This window comes from Cupressus sempervirens, chromosome 11 (genome assembly GCF_028749045.1).
Source record: "Cupressus sempervirens isolate cs-2001-9-10 chromosome 11, ASM2874904v1, whole genome shotgun sequence".
NCBI classification, from domain to species: domain Eukaryota; kingdom Viridiplantae; phylum Streptophyta; class Pinopsida; order Cupressales; family Cupressaceae; genus Cupressus; species Cupressus sempervirens.
Window position 1 is genome coordinate 600,527,085 of NC_143128.1, and position 23,291 is coordinate 600,550,375.

General features: G+C 40.0%; 2 protein-coding genes across 3 annotated transcripts in view; both read left to right on the forward strand.

The window, feature by feature from the left end:
• LOC149531106 (Methylthiotransferase) overlaps positions 1–23,291 on the forward strand; it is a 123,685-nt gene that overhangs the window by 54,818 nt on the left and 45,576 nt on the right. Inside the window, exons 4-8 of one of the 2 annotated variants that reach the window (XM_089811764.1) lie at positions 16,978–17,227; positions 17,471–17,590; positions 17,828–17,903; positions 18,276–18,484; positions 18,692–18,800. In XM_089811764.1, coding sequence (XP_089667890.1) covers positions 16,978–17,227; positions 17,471–17,590; positions 17,828–17,903; positions 18,276–18,484; positions 18,692–18,800 — 764 coding nt within the window. Of the gene's footprint in view, positions 1–16,972; positions 17,228–17,470; positions 17,591–17,827; positions 17,904–18,275; positions 18,485–18,691; positions 18,801–23,291 lie in introns of both variants that reach the window. The other variant, XM_089811765.1, reaches the window with a different exon arrangement.
• LOC149531107 (uncharacterized) lies at positions 21,329–22,774 on the forward strand. The gene is made up of 4 exons (XM_089811766.1): positions 21,329–21,672; positions 21,784–21,908; positions 22,017–22,157; positions 22,393–22,774. Exons 2-4 carry the CDS (start codon positions 21,893–21,895, stop codon positions 22,506–22,508), a joined length of 273 nt encoding a protein of 90 aa, XP_089667892.1. The 5' UTR covers positions 21,329–21,672; positions 21,784–21,892; the 3' UTR covers positions 22,509–22,774.

Below are 23,291 nucleotides of genomic sequence, written 5' to 3' on the forward strand. Positions count from 1 at the left end.
GGAAAGACCGACTGACCCATTCCCTCACCGCTTAAATACCCAACCTGCTGAAGCTTAAAAAGTGTCAAATATAGTATTACTTTATTCTTTACTACATCTACACACCCCAAAAAAAGAAGTCTACCGAACACACTAGAACAAAACCTTGACTTCAAGAAGAGAGTTGGGAAGACATCCTTGTACTCAAAGCTCCTTAGAGCCATTGTAGGTAGCGTTCAACTACCTTTTGTTTTGCCCATACTCCTTGTAGTACTCACAAGGCGTCTATATTCTTGACCTTTGTTGCAGTGATCCTGTTTTCCAAGTCATCTTTTTTCCATCCTCCAAGTCTCTTCCATAGCAACTTTCTCCGCCTTCCACTTATTTTGAAGAGTTATTCTTTCCAACTACCATTCCTTAGCCAAGCTTTTGCCTTGTTGAAGTTCAAAGTATGTCCGGCGAAAAGCAACTTCCATGTCGGCAAGGGTCTCCATGAGAGTTGGGTGGTCCTGAGTGCATGGAATGGTGTACCTCTTTGTCCACTCAGCAGCCAATTCCTCCTGCATATATCCACTCTATTGTAATAGTTCCCAGTCTATATGGCAGCCCTTCTGCATAAATGCGGCCAATGATTCTGCTAGGAAGACTTCTATAATCTGAGACCTAGCCTGTTGAATGATCTCCCTGGTGGACTACTCCATCGCCTGTAACTTGATAAGAAATAATTCTACCTTGATTGTAAATGAGAATGTATCAGGGGGTTTCACTCTCGCTCTGTATCTCCACCGGATCTTCGTTAGCTTTTGCCAAAAGGGAAGATACCATCCCTTATTCTTCAAGCAATCTGTCTGCCTCCTCAAGGACTGTATCCTCCATATTCTCCTTAGTGTGAATCTCTCTATGTTGGATATCCATTGTCGCTGTCGATTGTACTATGAGAGTAATAGGGTGAACTACTTTAGGGCCTAATGGTGTTTAGACCCTCACCTTATGTGCACACTTTGTCTGGCATCTCAAGTCTATCACCTTAGTATGGGTGTGTTGATCTAGGGGAATTAGTTGCACCACCCTCGGCAGGGACAATTTAGAAGCCCTCCATTGCATAATTTGTTGTCGGTCGGTACTGTAATCTCTGTCAACTAGCCCTCTTTCCCGAGTTTGCTTGGTGACGTCCGTATACCTCCCTACTGAGCCCTGGATTACCTCCCCTACCCTAAGAACCACTCCCTTGAAGCCAAGAGCCATACTTTGATCATGGGGAGCCGTACTATCATGGTAAACCTCCACAAATTCTGGTATCCCTGTGGGAAGTGGCCCCTCTGCTAGTGGTAAGAAGGCAACTTCCCTCGGAGTTCTGTGTAGGTGACTTAGGCAGATTTCCGCCTCCTGGGAGTTTGAGGAAGAAGATTCTGTGTCGCTTGCATCCTCTTCAGAACTCTCTCCCTCATCCTTGTCCTCATCCTGATTGCCAACCAATGCCTCCTGTCGCTGATCTTCAACCACAACTGTCTAGTTTGGTTTCTTTTTCCAAGGTTTGCCTCTGTGAGATCATATGCCCACAGTGTCCATGTGGAGCCAATATGTCATAGCTGACTTGTAGGGTTTCACCCTGTTGGCTGGTATCAGTGTCCCTATATGCTCACAACCCACTTGGGTTCGTACTGCTTCTAAGAATAACACCACGACATGATGGGGCATGTAAAACGCCTTTTGCTTCAACTCCATGAATTCCTAAAGTCTCTTTGAAAGAAATTGTGACCAATTATATGCCTGCCCTTATACAATCCGTCAACCATTGACAACATCCAAAGAGCAATGTCAGAGGTGCGACTTTTGGCTGTGAGTTGACTTTTCACCAAATCCACAATGCATCCCCATTCATCATTGACGATGAAGATTTTCTTGAGACTCCTACTATTTTTCAGAATTCCTTTCCATTCTTGATTTGTGAGGTCCTTTTTGCACATTAGCCTCAACCATTTTTTTTTCTTCTACTGACATTAGGGTTTTTTCCAGTTCCTGTCCTCTATTGGGAATTCCAAAAACCTTATTTATTTCACTCGTTGAGTAGTAAATTGTCACTGAATGCTGGAAATACTGGACTACAGATTGATGACATGATTTATCATAACCTATCACCATATTCCTTATATGGGTTCAAACTCCTTTAAATCGAATATCGGCATGAAAATAATTGTCTACCTCTGCCTTCCTCAATGCCTCTTTGAGAGGGTGATTGTCCTCTGTATGCTCACAACAAGTGTGACATTTGGTGCCCATGACACTTTGAAAAGTAATATTGGCAGTTGTGATCTGTTTTGTGATCTTCCCTTTGTCCCCCTTGCTTGTAGGTTTTTGCACCTTCTTCATCGTCATGAGCAAGACAAATTTCTTCTTGTTAGAATCAAAGATCTTTCCCTTACTCAGATTTCCCAGGCTTAGCTTGACCATTTTGTAGTATTTATGAGAAATGACAATGACTTTAAGTTGGTTTTGACTCCAACAATTTTTGTATATGTGGCCTGCCTTGATTTTTGTTACCACTCTGTTTCTTGGATTTGCAACATATTATATTCTGCTTGGAAAACTTCATAATCTCCCATCTGCCAGTGGAATAATCCATTAGGGGAACTTGTTCATCTTCTGAGCATTCCCCGAGTCTGAGCACTCCTTCCTCGTCTGGTTTTGTCCCTTCATGGTCTTCTCCTTCTGAATCCGATGCCATGTCCGAACTTATTGACTGGTTCTTTAGGTCTATGATGTACTTCCTTCCTTCTGATTCAATGGATAGAGTGTTCTGTTTCCAATCATGGGTGGCATTTGCTATAAACAACCATCCTCTTCCCAATAAAGCATCGTACCCTTTTTTCTCTAAAGTAATAACCACAAAATCAAGGAAAAATTGTTGTGTACCGATTATGACTTTTGTTCCATCAGGGTCCTTATCGGCTTGATTCCAAGCTAGTCCACTCCCACCAATTGAAATTTAGGTGGCTAGAGTGTGAGTTTCCCTATTGCCTTCCATGTTTCTTTAGATAAGACATTTACGCCAGAACCTCTATCAACAATAGTATTCGAAAGTTTGTACCCTAATATTTCCATTTCTACTATTGTTGGTGTTCTCCCCGTTCCTATAGTGAATAGGCTATTGTTTTTTGTTCGGACCTGTGCTTCTCCTTCCTTCTCTTCCTTCGTGGGTATCGCTCTCAGGCTTGCCCCTTGTGTTAATGCTACCTGTAGTTGAGGTAATGTTTCCAATAAATCAACAATTTTCACCAGGATGGTGATCTCCAGTACTTGTAGTAAGTTTATCTGGCCTTGCCTTCTTTTCCTCTCCCATGTTATCTTGAATGTCTTTCTTTGCTTCTTGAAATCGTTCCTTCTCTGTTGTATCGTTTGGGTAGGCCAATTTTTTGGCTTGCATCCTTGTGATGGCAAGGATTTTACTTTTTGGTTCTTCAACGTCTAACATATTCACCCCTTTTTGTCTTAGGCAATTCACATTTTCATGATTGCCCGGTGCACAACATTTACACAACATTTCTCCATTTGGTCTTCCTCCATTTTGACAATCTCGTGCAAAATGTCCCTATTCATCACACCTCCAGGTTTTCCCTTCAAATCATATTGGATTTCTTGCTGGGGTGTGTTGTTATTGTTGTTTTTGTTGCTATTATTATTACCTCCTTTTCTATTGTTTCTATATCCCCCAAGTGAGGCTTCTGTATTTGTGTTCTTTGGCGGGGTGGAGGGTGGCGTAGATTGCTCTCCTTGTGTGAAGAATTCTTGAGCGCTCTGTGTTTTTAGATTGTAGGGACGTTCTTTGATTGCGTGTCCCAACATTTGACACATGTCGCAAAATGCTTTCTTTGGACATGCCCCTTTTGTATGGCCTTCTTTTTCATAGTCGGTACACCAAAGCTCCCTCCCTTCTTTTTTCTCTTCCTTACTCCCTGTTACCTCCTTCATTGATCGCCGCAGGTCTTTTCTTAGGGCTTGGATGGTTTTGGATTCGTCTTCACTTTCTTCTGAACTTTCACTCGTGCTTCTATGCCTTCTTGCCTTGGAAGTTTTGCTCCCACTTTTTATGTCCATTGTGCGAGTACACATATCCACAAAGGTTGATGGTGGGACTATTTTCATCTTTTTCCTAAGGGATAGTGTTAGTCCTTCAATGAACCACCTTTTCTTTAGTCCATCCATAGGCTTGTTGTCAAGTTTTCCTATCAACTGTTTTAGTCTTTTGCTATAGGCTTTAATGGATTCACTCTTTCCTTGCCTTGTGTTATAAATGTCCATGACTATTTCACCATCATTCCTCAGGAGTTTGAATTCTTCCTCAAAGGCTGTGCGGATATTATTCCATGTGTTCTTCCCTATCTCCAATTTTGTATACCAGTGAATGACTATACCTCTTAGTGTGGCAGGGAAAGCTTTTAGCCACTCATCTACAATATTCTCTCCGATAGCTTGCCATATGGTTATGCATGTTTAACAATGGCACACGGGGTCCTCTGAACCGTCCCCTGTAAACCTAGACAATTTTTGTTTGTCTATTGCCATTATGTTGGCCTTTTTTCCTCCTGGTGGAATATATCCTCCTGGTGGTTTGCTTCTAGGTGTGCTTCTTCTGACGGGGACACTTTCTTCTGATAGAATGCTTACTTTGGAAGGAACACTTTCTTTTGATAGGGACACTTTCTTTTGATGGAATACTCCTTCCCTATGATACCCTTCCTCCAGTGGAACACTCCCTTCCGATGGAACACTTTCTTCTGACTGGAAGTTCTCTCCCGATGAACTTGATTCTTGATTACTTGACCCACAAGTATCTTCTTCTCCAGGGTTTTGCTCCTGTCAAAGTTCTCTCCATGCAGGGGTCTTTGGGTTTTTGCACCCTAACTTCCTTCTGGTGTCTCCAAGATAACCAAATTGGCTATTCCTTTGATTGTATACTCAATCAACCCTTCTTGGATTCTAGTGGGATCCCCTGTCCTCCCCTTAAGTTACGATGTCTCCCCTCTTGTTGCTGGAGATGTAGTGTCCTCAAGGCGACTTCCTCCTCAGTTTCTTCCTTTGGTACCTGCCTCGAATATTTGTTTGGAATCAGAGGCATGAAATGGTTTAGTGTTTGTTTCCCTTAGGATTATCACGTTCCTCCAAGTTGCGTTCCCTTGTCTTCCTTTCAGCAAGCTGTTGGAGTACTTGTTGCCTCCTTTGTTCCCTTTCTGTCTCGGCTCTTTCTTTCTCAACACGTAACAAGTTACATGCCAACAGGCAAGGAATCTGTCCCAGTAGATCGTACACCATTGGTGGCATCAAAAGTTTGTCACGTACTGTACCTTCAAGAACCGTTCTCTCATGGGCTTCCCTTTGTATGTACTAATTAATTGCAACTTCCCAGGCCATCACCAGATCCGTGTCAACTGATCTTCCCTGGTTATTTTCTCCTCTTCTCCATCCCTATTTGTTACTTGTATATGTGGTAGGAAGGGTCTTCCCATTACTGCATCCTGTCTTACCAATGACCTTCAGGTTTAGAATTAGGCAACAACACCAAAAATGTAGAATGGAAATACTACTCAAGTTTATAGAATAATAAAGATATGTATACAAAGCAAAACATAGACTATACCTTATTACCACAATACCAAAATTGGCATGGAAATGATTTACTTTATTCATACCAAAACATCATGAGTACATTATCAATATTGCAAGTGCTTATAAAAGGGTCAGTTGGTGGGAAGACCAACCGACGCATTCCCTCACTACCTAACCACCCAACCCACTCAAGCTTAACAAGTGCTAAATACAATATTACTTTATTCTCTACTACAATGATCTCTATCTTTTGGCCCTTTAAATCAAAATGGAGGTGTGAAGTCTTCAGACAATTGAAGACCATAACCCAAGTCTTACTCAGGTTCACAACGAGCTAACGCTGGTTACAAAAAGAGGCCAGCCTATCAAGAAGCCTCTGAAGGCACTCTCAAGAAAATGCTAGAAGAATCACATCATCGACAAAGAGGAGACTAGAGATCATGACTTGGTGTAAGTAGCCGTTGTTAACGGGGAGCGAGGAATCCCAGAGGAAAGCCTCAAGCCCATCAATATAAATGCCAAACAAAGTGGGGGAGATAGGGCAGCCTTGCTTCATCTGTTGGTGCTCTGGATCAGGTCCAAAAAGCCCTGGGAGTCTTGAATTTGCCCACAACAGTCTCATAGAGCCTCATGATCACCGTCAGTAGAGCCTCTCAAACCTTAATGTGTCTGAGTCTCTAAAAAAGTGCCATCCAAGGGGATAGAATCAAATGCCTTGCGAAAGTCCACAAAAAAGTAATAAACTTCCGCTAAATGATGTCGAGCTTCTTCAATGATAGTCCGCAATGTCAAGATATGGTTCCATTGTCCGAAAGTCTGCCGGAAAACCTGTTTGACTTCTTGCCCTACAATGTCCTCTATCAAGTACCTCGATAATAATAGTGTTCAACTCAGTGACGTAGAGTTTGGCAAAGGTATGCCTGATCATGATGGTCCTATAGTTACCGGGGTCGGAAACCAATCCGGATTAATGAATCAGATAAACCCTTCCTCATTAGTCGCTCTGCTACATCTCAAAGATTTGACGACCTCATAAATGATGGAGGGAGTAAATAAGTGGCAGTGGGGAGGGGAGTAAATGATGGAAGGTCGACCGGGAATGTTCGAGAGAGTGGAGGCATGCGAGTCAAGAGAATGAAGGTCAAGGGTGGAAGACGAGAGGATGGACATGGTGCACTAGAACAACTTTGGTCAATAAACAAGCGTGTCACAAAGGGATCTTGATTGGGAAGCAATGCAAAGCTGCTTCTTATGGCGAAGAAATTAGTGACATATACGTTGCAACTAGGAATATGAAGGAGAGTAAGCAGCGGAAGTCGAACGCAGGGAGTGGTGGAAGACCTTGTAGTCATTGTCAAAGCATTGGTTCATACAACAGGTCTTCCTGTGCATTGGGTCGAGAGGGTAAGGAGAGGTACGATGGGGGATGGAAAGGAGAGTCGACTCCCAAATCGTAGTAGCTAATAACTCAAACATAGATGAAACCTAACAAGTATCTAAGAAGTGATCCAGGCGGAGTTGCCATCTAAGATGGACGACAAAGAGGGCCTTGTCGCTCTTAGGATATTGGAAAAAGGTATGAGGGCTAGCAAACACTAATGAGGGCTAATGAGGGGGGCCTAGGACTAGGGGGAAAAGAAGATAGAAATGCTAAGGAGTGTAGTGGGAATAAATTAACTATTGTGTTTAGTACTTGTTATAGTTAGTTGGGCGGGATAGTTAGAAGGTGAGGGAATGTGTTGGTTGGTTTCCAACTAACCGACCCTTCTATAAGTACTTGGAACATTGTCAATGTACTCATGTTGTTTTGGTATTAATAAAAGAAACCAATTCCTCGCCTATTGGTATTGTGGTATTAATGGTACATTCTATGTTTTACTTTATATCTCAGTTGTTTTATTTTGTACGATTAGCATAACTTTGTAAACTTGGGTGATATTTGCACTTTACATTTTTGGCGTCGTTGCCTAAGTCCGAACCTGGAGGTTGGTAGGATCAGAAGGATGGAGTAATGGGAAGACCCTTTGTACTGCTTATCCAAGTAACAAATAGTGACGGAGAGGAGGAAGAAATAATTGGGGAAGATTGGTTGACACGTGATTTGGGGAAGGCCTAAGAAGTTGCAGTCGATCAGTACGTACAAAGGGAGGCCTGTGAGAGAACGGTCCTTGAAGGTACGGTACACGACGAACTTTTGGCACCACCAGCCATGTACGATCTCCTGGGAGAGATTTCTTGCCTCTTAGGACACAATTTGTTACGAGTAGAAGAGGAGAGAGCCGAGACACAAAGGGAACAAAGGAGACAAGAAGTACTACAACAATTTGCTGAAAGGAGCACTAGGGAGCAGGAGGAACGTGAAGATTCCAAAAAGGGGAACAGATAATAACGTTGATTCATGCTCCTCATCCAAACATATATCCGAGGCAGATACAAGGAGAAAAAACTGAGGAAGAAGTTACCTTGAGGACACTGCATCTCTAGCAGCAGGAGAGACATCGTAACTTGAGGGGATGACAAAGGGATCTTACCAAAATCCAAGAAGGGTTAATTGAGCATACAATTGAGGGTAATGCGAAACTGGTCATCTCAAAGGCACCAATAAGGAAGTTAGGCTCTAGAAATCCAGAGACACTTGCACGGAAGGATATTCGACAGGAGCAAAGCTCGAAAGAAGAAGATACTTCTAGTAATCAAGAATCAGGTTCCTCATTGAGAGTAAACTTCCAATCAAGAGGAAGTATCCCATCCAGAGGAAGTGTGCCATCAGGAGGAGGAGTTCCATCCGGAGGAGGAGTTCCATCTGGAGGAGTGTCATCCGGAAGAAGTGTTCTTGCGAGAAAGCCCCACAAAATGGCTATAGACAAACAAAAATTGCCAAAGTTTACCGGGGACAGCTCTGAGGATCCCGCTTGGTACTGTAAAACGTGCATAACAATATGGCAAGCGAATGGAGAAAATGATCCATCAGAATGGTTAAAAGCCTTCCCAGCCACACTAAGGGGTATTGGCGTTGATTGGTATACCGATTTGGAGGCAGCAAAGAAAAACACATGGAGTAATATCCGCAAAGCTTTTGAAGAGGAATTCAGACTACTGGGAGATGATGATGAAATAGTAACAAAGATTTATAACACAAGACAAGGGAAGAGTGAATCTGTCAAAGCCTATACTAGAAGACTGAAAGAACTCATAGGGGAATTGGACAACAAGTTGACAAATGGACTGAAGAAACGATGGTTTATTGAAGGACTAACATTGTCGCTTAGAGAAAAAATGAAGATAGTTCCACCATCAACATTTGGGGATGTGTGTACTTGCGCCATGGACATAGAAAGATAGAGTAAAACCTCCAAGGTGAGAAGACATGGAAGTTCTAGTGAAAGTTCAGAAGAAAGCGAAGAAGAATCCAAAACCATTCAAGCCTTAAGAAAAGACCTAAGAAGATTAATGAAGTCACAGGGAGTAAAGAAGAAAAGAAAGAAGGGAGAGAACTCTGGTGCATTGACTGTGAGAAAGAAGGCCACACAGAAGGAGCATGCCCGAAGGAAGCATTTTGCGAGATTTGTCAAGTACTAGGGCACACAATTAAAGATTCTCCCTACAATTTAAAAACACAGAGTGCTCAAGTATTCCTGACCCAAGGGGAACAATCTACACCACCCTCCACCCCTCAGAAGAATACAAATACGGAAGCCTCACCAGGAGGATACAGAAACAATAGGAGGGGAAGTAACAATAATAGCAATAAAAATAGCAATAACAACACACCCCGATGTCCAGTATGATTCCAAAGGGAGACTGATGATCCAGTGTAGGAGATGCAATGAATGGGGACACTTTGCACGAGATTGCCAAAGCGGAGGAGGACAAAATGGAGGGATGCTCTGTAAATGGTCTGAGATAGGCAACTGTGAAGATGCAAATTGCTTGAAATAGAAGCGGGTCAATATGTTAGACATTGAAGATGCTGAAGACGAAATTCTGGCGGTCACCAAGATGCAAGCCAGAAAATTAACCTACCCAGATGCTAGTACGAAGACAGAGATTTCAGGAAGCAAAGAAAGACATCCAAGATAGCATGGGGGAGGAAGGAAAGACAAGGTTTGGAGAGCCTACTTCTAGTAGAGGTGTAACGAATATTATAAGACAAGTACTCAAAACTACTATCCTAGTGAAAATAGGTGATTTATTAGAAACATTACCCCAATTACAGGTAGCACTAACACAGGGGGCAAACCTGAAAGGGACAACCTCAAAGAAAAAGAAGGAAGGAGAAGTATACACAGAAGACAATACCCTATTCACTATAGGAATTGGGAGAACACCTGCAGTAGTACAGATGGAGATACTGGGGTGCAAACTCTCAAACACTATTGTTGATAGAGGTTCTAGTGTAAATGTTTTATCAGAAGAAACATGGAAGGAAATGGGGAAACCCACACTATGGCCACCAACATTTCAACTAGTGGGAGCCGAACAACAAGGAATCAAGAGTGTAGGAACACTCATGGGACATAAAGTCATAGTCAGTATGCAACAATTTTTTTTGGATTTCGTGGTCATCACTTTAGAGAAGAAAGGGTACAATGCTTTATTAGGAAGAGGATGGTTGGTTGCAGCAAAAGCTACCCACAATTGGAAATAGAACACTCTATCTATTGAGTCTGAAGGCCGAAAGTACATCATAGATCTCAAAAACCAGTCAGTTAGTCAGTACTTGGCATCAGACTAGGAAGGAGAAGACTATGGAGGGATGGAACCACATGAGGAAGGGGTGCTCAGATTAGGGGAATGCTCAGAAGATGACACAAGTTCCCTTAGTGGATTATTTCACTGGCAGATGAGAGACTATGAAGTCTTCCATGTGGAATTTAACATGCTGGAAGTGCAAGATTCTGAGTCGGAAGAATGATACTCGGAAGGGTACACAGAGTATAAGGAAGGGAGAGCAACTTTTAACAAGACATCGGGACACATTTTTGGAAACAAGGTGGAATACAAGGAAGCTAAACTCCAGACCTTAAACCTGGGAGAAACGGATCAACTTAAAGAAATCTGGATAGGGGATGATTGAGACCTATTGTTGAAGGTGGTAGCCCTTAGGATCTTGGAGTATAAGGATATCTTTCCTTGAACGTGCAAAGACTTGAAGGGAGTACCCCCAGAAGTGTGCGTCCATTGGATTCCATTGGTACCTAGAGCAAGACAAGTACAAAAAAGACCTTATAGAATGAATAAAAACTATGTAGAAAGGGTTAGGGAAGAAATCACAAAGATGTTAGAAGCGGGGATAATATTTAAAGTGCAAACAAGTGAATGGGTATCTCCTATAGTCATACTAGTCAAGAAGGATGATGCTCAAATTCAGATATGTGATTATTTCAGAGGTTTGAATTCAGTGACAATAAAAGACCCATTCCTCATTCTGTTTACTGATAGCATTCTGGAGGAGGTAGCTGGCCATGAGATGTATTCTTTCATGGACAGATTTTCAGGGTACAATCAAATTAGCATTGCGGAGGAAGATAAGCTAAAAATAACATTTGTGGTTGAGGACGGGGTATATGCCTATAATAGGATGCCCTTCGGGCTATGCAATGCACTGACCACGTTCCTGAGTATTATACTGCATATCTTTGAAGGCATGTCAGTGGGGAATTTCAAAGCCTTCTTGGATGACTGGTCAGTTTACAGTGGGCAGGAGCAACACCTCAGAATCCTTGGAGAATGCATGGAGAAATGTTGAAGAGCGAGACTAGCCCTCAATCCGAAAAAATGCAGGTTTATGGTTTCACATGGTAGGCTTCTTGGGCATATTGTATGCAAAGGAGGATTGAAGACAGATCCTGATAAGATCAAGATGATCTTGGAAATGGAAGCTCCCTCCAATGTAACAGGTATCAAGTCATTTTTGGGCCATGTAATATACTACAAAAGGTTTATAAAAGGATTTGCCAAAGTGTCAATGCCATTGGAGAAATTAACCAGGAAAGGAGAGCGGTTTGGGTGGAAGGAAGAGTAGGAAGCCGCCTTCCAAGAATTGAAGAAAAGATTAGTAGAGGACCCTATTCTCATATACCCCAACTGGGACAAGGAATTCCGTGTTCATGTAGATGCCTCCAATTATGCAATTGATGCTACTTTGGCACAAACAGGAAAGGAAGGGCTTGACCATCTTGTATATTTTGCAAGCAGGCTCCTATCCAAAGTTGAGCGTAACTATAGTACTGCAGAGAGGGAAGCATTAGGAATGGTGTATGCGGTGAAAAAATTTAGACATTACCTATTAGCTACACCCTTTACATTTTTTGTTGACCTCCAAGCACTAATGTACTTAGTGAACAAACCAGTGATCCAAGGGAGATTAAGTAGGTGGCTAATTCTGCTACAAGAATTTACATTCAAAATCATAGTCCGTCCAGGAAAAACTCATTTAATTGTTGATCAATTGTCGAGAATCAAGTCAAGAGAAGCCTTTGGTAGTGGGGTGGGCTAAGACTTTCTGGATGTGCACCTATTTCGGATCACCGTGTTATCTCAATGGTACGAAAAAATTGGATAGTACTTATCAACAACCTTCCCAAAATAAATGCCTACAATGGAGAGTTGAAAAATTGCCTTAAAAAGCAGCACATTCCAGCTAATTGAAGGGTTATTGTACAAAATGGGACTGGACGGGATACTAAGATGTGTGATGGAGGAAGAAATTCCAATAGGAGTATCAGAACATCCTGAGATTTACCAAAACATGCCTGGTGATCCCGACAGAATTGATGCAGTAGATAATTCCAATCCAAATTAGGCAGGAGTAGAGGAAGGAACAGGTGGCAAGCAACAAATTTCGGCATGGGGGCTTCTAGAATATCACTCGCGAAGATGGTGCCACTAATCTTTTCGGAAAAGCACTCTGGTACTAAAGCCATAGATTTGAGGTGCCAAACAAAGTGTGCCCATAAAATAAGATTGCAAACACCTCTAGGGCCGAAAGTGGTACATCTAGTTGCTCTCGTAGTACAACCAGTAGGAGTAGTATATCAACAACAAAAGGAAATCCACACTCAGGGAAGTATGATGCCTGGGGCTATGGTAGACACAGTTCTAGAGGAGGCTGATACGTTACTCGAGGAAGAAGGCATGGTGTCTTCCCCTCTATAGGGAGTTGCGGAGAAACAGGTAGAGATACAAAGCGAGCGTGGGGAACCTCCAAACACAACTTCTTTTGACGCCAAGGCAGAAGTGTTTTCATTTGAGTTGCATGCCATGGAGCTCATGCAACAGTCTAGGTCACAAAATTTGGAAGCTGTCCTAACAGCATCAAAAACATTGGCTGCATTTATGTGGAATGGTTGCCATGCAGATTGGGGACTCTTAGCACAGGGTGGATATTTAAAGGAAGACATGGCCACTATGTGGACAAGTAGTTCTATCATTTCCCATGGGCCAAAACAATTGCCACCTCTCATGGAAGCCCTTACGATTATGGAAGTTGCCTTTCAGGCAACTTTCCTGGAACTTCAACTAGAAAAAATCCTGGCCAAGGCATGGGGACTAGAAAGGCAAAATCTTTAAGACAACTGGGAAGCGGAAAAAGTTACCATGCAAGAAGCTTGGAAAATAGAGAAAGCTGAATTAGAAAGCAAGCTCGCCACAACAGAAACCAAAAAGATGGACGCTTTAAGGGTGCTGCAAGGTGTTCGAACAAAACAAAAGACAGTTGAACGAGACTTTTAACAACTACGGGGAGCGCCAAGCACAGGGATGTCTTCCCATCCTTCTTGAAGTCAAAGTTTGTTTTTGTCGTTTTCATATTCAGCAGTCATCTTCCAGTCGTTTTCAAGACGACTTCTCTTTTTTTGGGGGATAGATGTAGTCGGGATAAAGTAACTATTGTGTTCGGTACATGTTATAGTTAGTTGGGCAGGATAGTTAGAAGGTGAGGGAATGTGTTGGTTGGTTTCCAACCAACTGATTCTTCAATAAGTACTTGGAACATTGTCAATGTACTCATGTTGTTTTGGTATTAATAAAAGAAACCAATTCCTCGCCTATTGGTTGTGTGGTATTAATGGTACATTCTATGTTTTACTTTATATCTCAATTATGTTATTCTGTACGATTAGCATAACTTTGTAAACTTGGGTGATATTTCCACTTTACAAGGAGGGCATGATCGACTAGTGAGAGGCGGGCAATGGTGAAACAACTAATGGAGGAGATGAAAAAGGTGCTAGCTAAGACACAATTCACTACACTCACACCCCCACAGTGAGGCCATCAAGTCAAAAGCTCAGAGTTGGGGTAGCAACCAAGATTGTTCAAGATCACCAGATTAGAGGACTCACAAAATTGAAGAAGGTGGCGGCCATAACATGAAAGAGGGCCATGACAATCCTTATAGAGGTGTTGGAGACCTAGATTGTTAGGCTCTGTGTCGTGAGTGCAAATCAGGTCAGTGTCATGGTCGTTTAGAGGAACTTGCATACCCCTGGTCTGTACGTTAAAGTTTCCCAAAATAATGATGTCACCTAAAGCAAGAAACCTGGAGATACATGTGCAAAGCCAAAAAAGGGTAATTGTCCTCAAGTTTGTGCACGACATACGGAGAGGAAGCTAACGAGAAGTAACAAACCATTACGAAGATATTTCAGAGATGATGATTAGTACAATGAATATGAATCCCCATGAATCTTGCAATGGTGTCAAAATGAACTACTGAGGTAACATTGAAAAGGCAATCTCTTATCAAATAAGCAACACCTCCGGAACCTTGCACCCCGTCCAAGGCCCGAACCTCCTCTCTATATAGTATCAACCATTGGTATCCAACAACACTAGGAAGAGGGGGGGCGAGACTCTTGTGTGTCTCCGTAACGGCCAGAATGTCAGCTGAACCCACAACATCAAAAAGACGACAATGCAATGACCAAAGAGTACCATTGCCATTCCAATAGTTGACAAGAAGAGAGCCAAAGGAGGGCTTACTCTTTCCCAACTGTTGCTGAGACCGTCATTTGGCTATGAAAGCCAGTCTCTGTTCCTAATTGGGGCGAGGTGAATCACGAATAACAACCCGAAGATTCCGAATAACTGCCCACTTCCCCTTACTCCTCGCCTCTGCCACCAAACTTGGAGAATGTTTCATTTCCGCTAGTTGTGATCTCGTGAGATCCTCGTCCAGATAATTTTAGTAGGAAGATGGAATAGCTTGCTCTTTGCCCTAAGAGCCCGTAACTTGTTTGATAGAGAGAAACCAAAGGTAAAAGGCACCATTGGGGCCGAACCAACATTTATCAAGTGTGATATCTGAGGTACCCAGCTGATCACTGAGGAATTACTGTCCTGCTGTGAAAGGGGCTATTGTGGTGGGAGGAAGGCCCTAGACCCTCAGAGCTCACAAACACGTCTTACCCACTCACTTCCCTTGGACCATCTTTTCAACTCCCGATAGAGTTGAAGGGTTGGTGTTACTACAAATAGTTTCCCAAGACTTTACTTGTTCAGTTTCAGATTATGGATTTTGCTTGGTGTCAAGTTCCAACTATTTGTTTTTAAGAGTCTTCAAATCCCCTAGCTGTTTGTTTTTGGAGACCATCAATTTAAGTTTTCAAACCTTGATTGATGATTTATTGTTTAATTATTAGATATTGCAATTTGCTGGTTTTTGTAAAAAAAGTCATGTCAAGGTGTCAGAACACAAATTGTTGATGGGGATAAAAACCCCATGAGATATCTATATGAGGCCATGTAATAGGGCTAAAGAAGCCATTCAATTCTTTTATAGGTCAAACGAGACCAACTATAGATCCACATGGAACATAATTGATCGTAGTTGGAATTGACAAGTATTCATGTTCCTGCCTACTACTTGAACCTCATGTATTACTTAAACACTTTCAAAGTAGTTCTCTAGGTTAAAGTTGGCATGGACGCATGTATTCAAAGATAGGTTGTTTTGGACCTTTGATACCGCATACTTGATGAGTTATAGAGCTACAAGAGGGAAGAGGGGCCATTGTTTTCTTCACCTGATTGCAAACATAGAAATATACCCTGCAGTCAGGTAAATAAGAACATGTGTTTTTTATTATACCATTTATTTCACTCATTAAGTTTATTGGAATCTTCACTGCATTATAAATGGCTTTTTTATCCTTGCAGATTTATGGTGGGAAGATTATGGTGCCACAACACCTTATCTTCAAAAGCTTGCCATCCAAATATTATCACAGCCTTGTACTGCTTATGGTTGTGAGCAAAACTAGAGTACTTTTGAGAACATACACACAAAGAAGCCTAATAGGTTGACTTAGACGTGCTTGAATTACTTGGTTTATGTGCGGTACAACCTTCGGTTGCACAAAAAGGTGCAAGGGAAAGCTTTATATGAACCACTTGACTTGGATGAGATTGGTCCATGTTCAATAGATTAGATTGCTCCTCTTGATGGTGGTGATGTAGATGCGCATGTGGATCCTTTATTGATTGATGAACAACTAGTTGAGTTTGAGATGGAGGCAGATCACTGGGATGCAGAAGTGGCAACATGTGAGAAGGAACATGAACTTGGTCATCTATCAGAGGCTTCTGTTGAGGCACTTGTAGAGGATGTTGCAAGTACTTCAGCAACGCCCAGGCAACAATGATGATCTCTTTTGAGCTTTAGTCATAGACACAATTAATGATTACTCATTGTTTTCATTGATACTGAAACTTGAACTCAATATGTATTTGGAAGTTGTAGTTTCATGGAGTTTGAGTTCTATATGTATGAACTTATTTTTATTTAGATGTCGTACTTTGTTTTTGGTATATGATTCTATGTTAATCTACTAAGTTTTAATTTCTATGTATTTAACTCAAAACATTGATTCATATATAGTGGATATCTCAAATCAATATATGTTCTACAAGTTTGGTATATGCATGTTTTTTAAAGAATATTTAAAGTAAATGTATATTTTCAAATGTTCAAGAAAAAGTGTCAATTTATTGCTGATTTATTTGCCGAGTTTTTGGCAATTCTGAGATTTTCAATTTTTTTGGGCCTGCTGAGATATTGCCTTGTCTGAGTTTTTCAACTTTGCCTAAGACCACATAGGTACTTTATAGTGCAGTTGCCTTGTTATTATAATAAAAAAAAATTGATTTCATTGACACAAATATAAAATTACCAAAGGCTAAAATACATAAAACAGGAACATAAATTTAATTTCATGAGATTTTAATTCAAGCCACAGCAGTTAAACTTATTAGTTAGAGAAATGTCTTTTTGGGAGGCTCTGATTAAAGTAGCATTTGATAATACCATTTTTTGTATGTCTTTGTTAATGAATCTTTAAACGATAAGCTTTCTTGTTAGATCTAATAATTAACTACCTGCTTGTAGTACAGATGCACAGTGAAGTCACCCAGTCAATCTGCCATGGACACCTTGATTCGTAAAGGTAAAGCTGCAAGGAAGCCACTGGTTGTGGCAGGCTGTGTTCCTCAAGGAAGTAGAAACTTGAAAGAGCTAGATGGTGTAAGTGTAATTGGAGTGCAACAAATTGACCACATAGTGGAGGTGGTTGAAGAGACATTGAAGGGCCATGAAGTTAGGCTTCTGAAAAGGAGTACACTGCCAGCTCTTAATCTTCCAAAAGTATGTTTGGTGTAATTTTCAACACTACTATTTTGAATACGTTTATTTGTATCTTTGATAGACTGAATCTGTTATTTGAAGTTAAATGTTTTATAGGAGTGGTTTTGTTGTTGTTGATTGATGATGATATGCTAAATTATCTGAAATAAATTAATAATGATGAATAAAAAGGACACACTGTCCTTGACTTTGGCAACATACAATTCCCACATTGATAAGATTTTCTATCAAACTTTTTGCCAGGTAAGAAAGAATAAATTTGTGGAAATCCTTCCAATAAATGTGGGCTGTCTTGGTGCGTGCACTTACTGCAAAACTAAGCATGCTCGTGGGCATCTTGGGAGTTACACTGTGGACACTCTTGTAAGTTTCAATCCTTCCGATTATATATTTGTTTTTCTGGTGGTGAGCATCTTCCAATGTATCTCCTTAGGATGTTTGTTTCATGAGATGGTTTGTATTTTTTTTTTGAATATGATGATGCAAAGGAGATTGGCTGTTGAACTTTATAAAGTAATAAATGCAGGTTTTGTGCTTTCTAAGGAATTATTTACAGGTTATGCTAGATACTGCTCAGGAATTTCAAGGTTGTAAATGCAGGTTAATCGAGTCAAAACTGTTATTGCTGAAGGCGTCAAAGAGATATGGCTGAGCAGTGAAGACACAGGAGCTTATGGTTAGTTTCTTCTGCAATAATGTTAACATTAGAACACTAAAATGGTCTTTGATTTTTTACATGTATATATGTGTTTGGGTTTTTAAATGTAGAAAGATATTAAGACCTAGTTGACATAAAGGATTCAGACTTGAACACTGAGAAGAGAACTTGAAGAAGAGATAACATTCTTGTTTTTGAATGTTACAATTTTTAGAGTGACCATTCTCATACTTGAGTTAGAAATTGGAGACCATCAACTATTTCATTAATGTCTAGATGCTAGAACCTATGCCAAGTCTAGCTTTTGTTTACAAATCTTATATACATCATGCTAGTGTAATTGTAGATTGTGTTTCTAAATTATAAAAGTGAGATTTGGTATCAATGCAGGCCGAGATATCAAAGTAAATCTGCCTATTCTCCTGAAAGCACTTGTGGCCGAGCTTCCTTCTGATAGGAGTACAATGCTTCGAATTGGCATGACAAATCCCCCTTATATTCTTGAGCACTTGGAAGAAATTGCTGAAATACTGCAGCATCCATGTGTTTATTCTTTTCTTCATGTGCCAGTGCAGTCAGGAAGTGATTCGGTTTTGAATGTAAGTATCGATCCTACTAGCACAAGACATCAATGGTTCTGAAAGGGATGGATATGCTTAAGGGAAATTCATGCTCCTGAATGCAGAAGAGTATTTGTCGATTATTGTTGAAGAAGAAAACAACTTTACAGTTTGAATAATAAGTGAAATAATTTATTTGACGTTAAATTGATTGTCTGAGCTGAGTAATTATCTTTTGAATTCCAGGCCATGAAGCGTGAGTACACAGTTGGTGAATTCAAACATGTGGTTGACACATTGATGCGAATTGTGCCAGACATGCAGATAGCAACTGATATCATATGTGGATTTCCAGGTTGAGTATATATTTTTATTTGCAGCCATAATTAGGTTTTGGCTTTTAATATTGACCTAATTGTATAAGGTTTTTGATTTTCCATTGAAATGAGCATTTGCATTTTGTTTAAACCAAAAACCTATTTTTCTTGTTATTTTTTGCATTTTGTTTTAGTAGAGATTGACAAAACACATGCGTAGTAACAGTGTAATTTAGATTGCGTGATATGAAAGGATCTACATAGAAGAAACCAATCTTTATCGCTTGAGATGAAGACCTCTGAAAGGGATCTGTCAGGATAAAATATATCAGAATAACATGCTATGAAAAAAAAAACTAATTACATACTGAAATAAAATGGATATGGTTATCTTGAATTGGGTGAGCTAGAATTATAAAACTTTCGGTATTTTACTGGCCTCAGGTTCGAATCCTTAGGCGACACAACTGAGTGTTGAAGTTGGGTAAAATACTGCATCCAACTTGTGGGTGTAGTTTACTCCAAAGGATGAGGTTAGGCACAAGTGTTGGTTCAATTTGAGGGAAGAGAGAGACTGTGGTCATGAAATCTAAGACACGTTATTTTGAAAGGGGAATTTGGCAAAAATGACTCTGAAATTGTTGTTCAAAGATTTTTAAAGATAACCCCAAGTGTCCAATAAAGTGACTTGTTAAGTAAATGATGTTATTAGCATTGTTATAGAGTTACTAAGCATCCGCAAAGGGTTGGCAATGAGGTATGTTGTAGTCTGGGATTCTAAATGTTCCGTAGGAATTATAATCCTGATTTTTATTCAAGTATTGTGAAAATCTCGGTAGCAAAGAAAACAATCACGTGTTAAGTTTTAATGCCCAGAAATTAGATAAACACCATAAGAAAAGAAAAGAAAATGCACAAGGCACAAAAAATTTATCCAGGGAAAACCCTTCCACTTGAAGGGAAAAACCTAGCCACACCAGCAAGATCTATCCTCGAGGATCCACTGTGGATCCGCATGAATCTGTGCCAAAGGAGGCAAAAAAAGTTGTAAAAAGTGGGCCCAATCAGTTTTTTTAATGTTTTTTTTTTGGCCTAAACCCTAAAAATGACCCTCTAGGTCATAATGCAAGTTCATTTACTCTCTATTTTGCTCTCTCATACTTGCTAGTTTGAAGTAAAGTGCTTGGATTCGAAGAAGATCGGTTGTGGAGCTCCAAATACTTTGCAAGAAGTGTTTAAGGTATGCATTTCAACCATATTCTTAAGTTCTTTCATAGGTTATTGATTTATTTTTAATTTCCCAAATTTTCAAGTTTTTGTGTAAGTGTGAAGTATGGTTTTCTTTCATTTTTTTTCTAGATTGCAAGAATAGAACAATGAGTAGTCAAGGTTCAGTGAGTGGGGGTGGGGCTGCATCACCAAGCTTCAAAATTGATAAGTGGTCTTCTTTATGGAGACACACGATAAGAGTTACACAATGTCTTGGGGGTGGGGCATACATATGAAAATGTAATTATTGCAATATACAACATAGAAGCTCCTATTCCCAAGTGAAACTACATTTTTTGGGCCCTGCGGGTGAAGGAATTAACATGTGTTAGGGTAGTGATAAGAAGGGATTACTAGCTGCACAAATAGCAGCGTTAACAAAAGAGCAAGATGATGCTGATAGTGCAGTTGCAAAAGCAAAATGTGGTGCTTCCAAAAGAACAAATACACGAATACCATCATCCAATCAAACAAGCACAAGAAGTTTCAAGAACACATCCTTTTTTGCCTATGTCAACTACAAATGATGAAGATGAAGACCCATCTCCACTCACCCGCAAGAGAGGCCCACTAGATAGGGCATTCCAAAATGAAAAGAGAGACATTGCTGATCACAAAATTGGACATTGTTTAATTGCAAATGGTGTTTTATTTAATTTTGTGAGATCACCTTGTTTTAGGGAGATGGTGGAAGCAATAAATGAAGCACCCCGTGGTTACAAACTGCCTGGTTATGAGAAGTTGCACACTACCATATTACATGATGAGAGGAAATCTGTAGAGGTTGAACTTCAACTAATAAGAGATTTTTGGGTTCAATCGGGTGCGTCTATTATTTTAGATGGGTGAAAAGATTGTAGAAACTGTCCATTGATCAATGTTATTGTTGTATGCCCTAAGGGGGCAATGTTCTTGAAGGCAGCTGATTGTGAAGGGCAAGTGAAAAATTTAGAATTTGTTTCACGCATTCTCATTGATGCCATAGAGTTAGTTGATCTTGATAATGTTGTCCAAGTGGTCACGGACAATGCAAAAGATTGCAGGGCTACAGGGATAATTGTAGAGTCTAGATATGATCATATCTTTTGGACACCATGCATCGTCCACTCTCTCAATTTGGTGATGAAAGCAATTGGCACTGAAATAGATTGGGTGAAAAAGATACGAGGAAGCTGAAGATTCAAATGTCCGTGACAAATCACCACATTTCACAAGCAATTTTGTAGGAGTTTCTCGGACTTGGAATTATTGAAGGTAAATTTGTATATTTAGTAAATAATTGAATATTATTGGATTCCATAATTTCTTTTGTTGTTTACATTAACATGTTTTAATTTTTAAATGTATTACTAACTTGAGTTTGCCTCTCACAAAATCGTTTTGAGACGACTTGTGAAGGTAAAAGAAGCATTCAAACATATGGTCATTAGCTCTCGATGGGGCGTTTTGAAGAATTCCAATACAACAAGGGCCTTAAATGTGAGAAGAATGATACTAGATGAGGATTGGTGGGGTCTTGTGACTTATGTGTTAGAAGTCATTAATTCAATAATGACAATGCTTCGCTTTGCAGACAGTGATGAGCCATTCCTTGGGGATATTTATGATTTCATGGACACTATGCTGGAAAAAATTAAAATGGTAAGTTCTACGCTCTTTTACACCAATTTTTTATTTGAGAGATATCTAGATTCTAAAGTTTAAATTGACATATTCATTAATTATAATTATTATTCATATCTCATATCTTAGGTCATACAGAGGAGGGAGAATGATCCTGAGGACACCCTTTACAAGAAGGTGGAAACAATTGTTCATCATCGATGGAACAAGATGACCACACCTTTGCACCTCCTTGCATATGCTCTATCCCCGAGGTACTATAGTTCTTATCAAATGCTTGTGCTTATTTTATCCAATGTTTGTGCTATTGATATTTGATAGTGTTCAATTGTCTTTTGTTATCCCCAAATACTATAGTGCAGATTTACTTTGCCTTCCAGGTAGAGTGCCACCATTTAGAGATGCAGAGGTTGCAAATGGGTATAAGAGGGCACTAGCTAAAATATTTCAAGATCCAGAGATTGGGGCAATTGTGAGGAGTGAATTTGTTGCCTTCATCTCAGGTGAGAATTTCCACCCTATTGCCATAGCAGACCAAAGTAGGATGGATGCCATCAAATGGTGGTACCTTCATGGGCAAGCCTTCATGTACCTCCAACCTCTTGCCATAAAGGTCCTATTTGTAAAATTAATTTTAAGGTTAACACTCAATTTCTTGAATTTATTATTTAATTTATTTATCTTGATTGTTGTATTGACAATTTTTAATTTCTCTTTAACCTACCAGCTCTTTTGCAGCTGAACGGAATTGGAGTACTTACTCCTTTATCTACTTAGTCAAACGCAACCGGCTGGCTCCAAGAAAAGCAGAAGACCTTGTGTTCATTCACAACAATTTGTGGTTGTTGTCATGAAAGGATCCAATGTACAAGAAGGGGCCCGAAAAGCTTTGGGATGTAACACTCGAGACTCTTGATTTAGATATGACCATCCGGGATCTTGCTAGATCCATTTTGATTGATGTGGATGATGAGGAGGATTATGAGTTCACAATCCCCTCTATTACTAGTGGTTTGGCTTCCTCTACTGATACAGATGCAACACTTGCAGCTCATCAGTACCCCTGTAATGCAGATTTTCTTGAAAATCCATTTAATGATTAAATCAAAAACTTTGGTCTTGACTCATGACTCTCTTATGAGTAAATCATGTTACAAATTTTAAGTTTAATGATTTATATTTTGAATGTTACAAACTTTCACTTTCAGTATTTCAATGTGAATGTGTTGATTTTCTTTATAATCGTGAAAATAGATTAATTATCATTGTTCAAGTATACTAGATTCATAGATGCATACTAGAATCATAGATTCATACTATGAAATGATTTGGTTTTAGAATTATGTATATTTCTCTTTTTTTTAGTAGATATAATGCACACACACACACACACACACATATGCACGAATCCTCCACAAATCATAATTCGGAAAATTTTTTTCCTGATTCCATGGATCCTATTCACGTGCCCAAATCAGATTCATGTCATCACAACTAAGCTGAAATATAATCACAAAGATCTCTTTCAAGTGAAGATGACCATAACGACAATAAAAAACATATTTCTATCTCATAAAATTAGAGATAATGATCTCTATCACAGCTACAAACTTCAACACTCCCTCTTAGCAAGAGAG

Coding starts and splice junctions, on each gene's coding strand:
- LOC149531107 (XM_089811766.1), top strand. Junction 22,158..22,392: donor ATTTGTTGCCTTCATCTCAG/GTGAGAATTTCC, acceptor GCTCTTTTGCAG/CTGAACGGAATTGGAGTACT.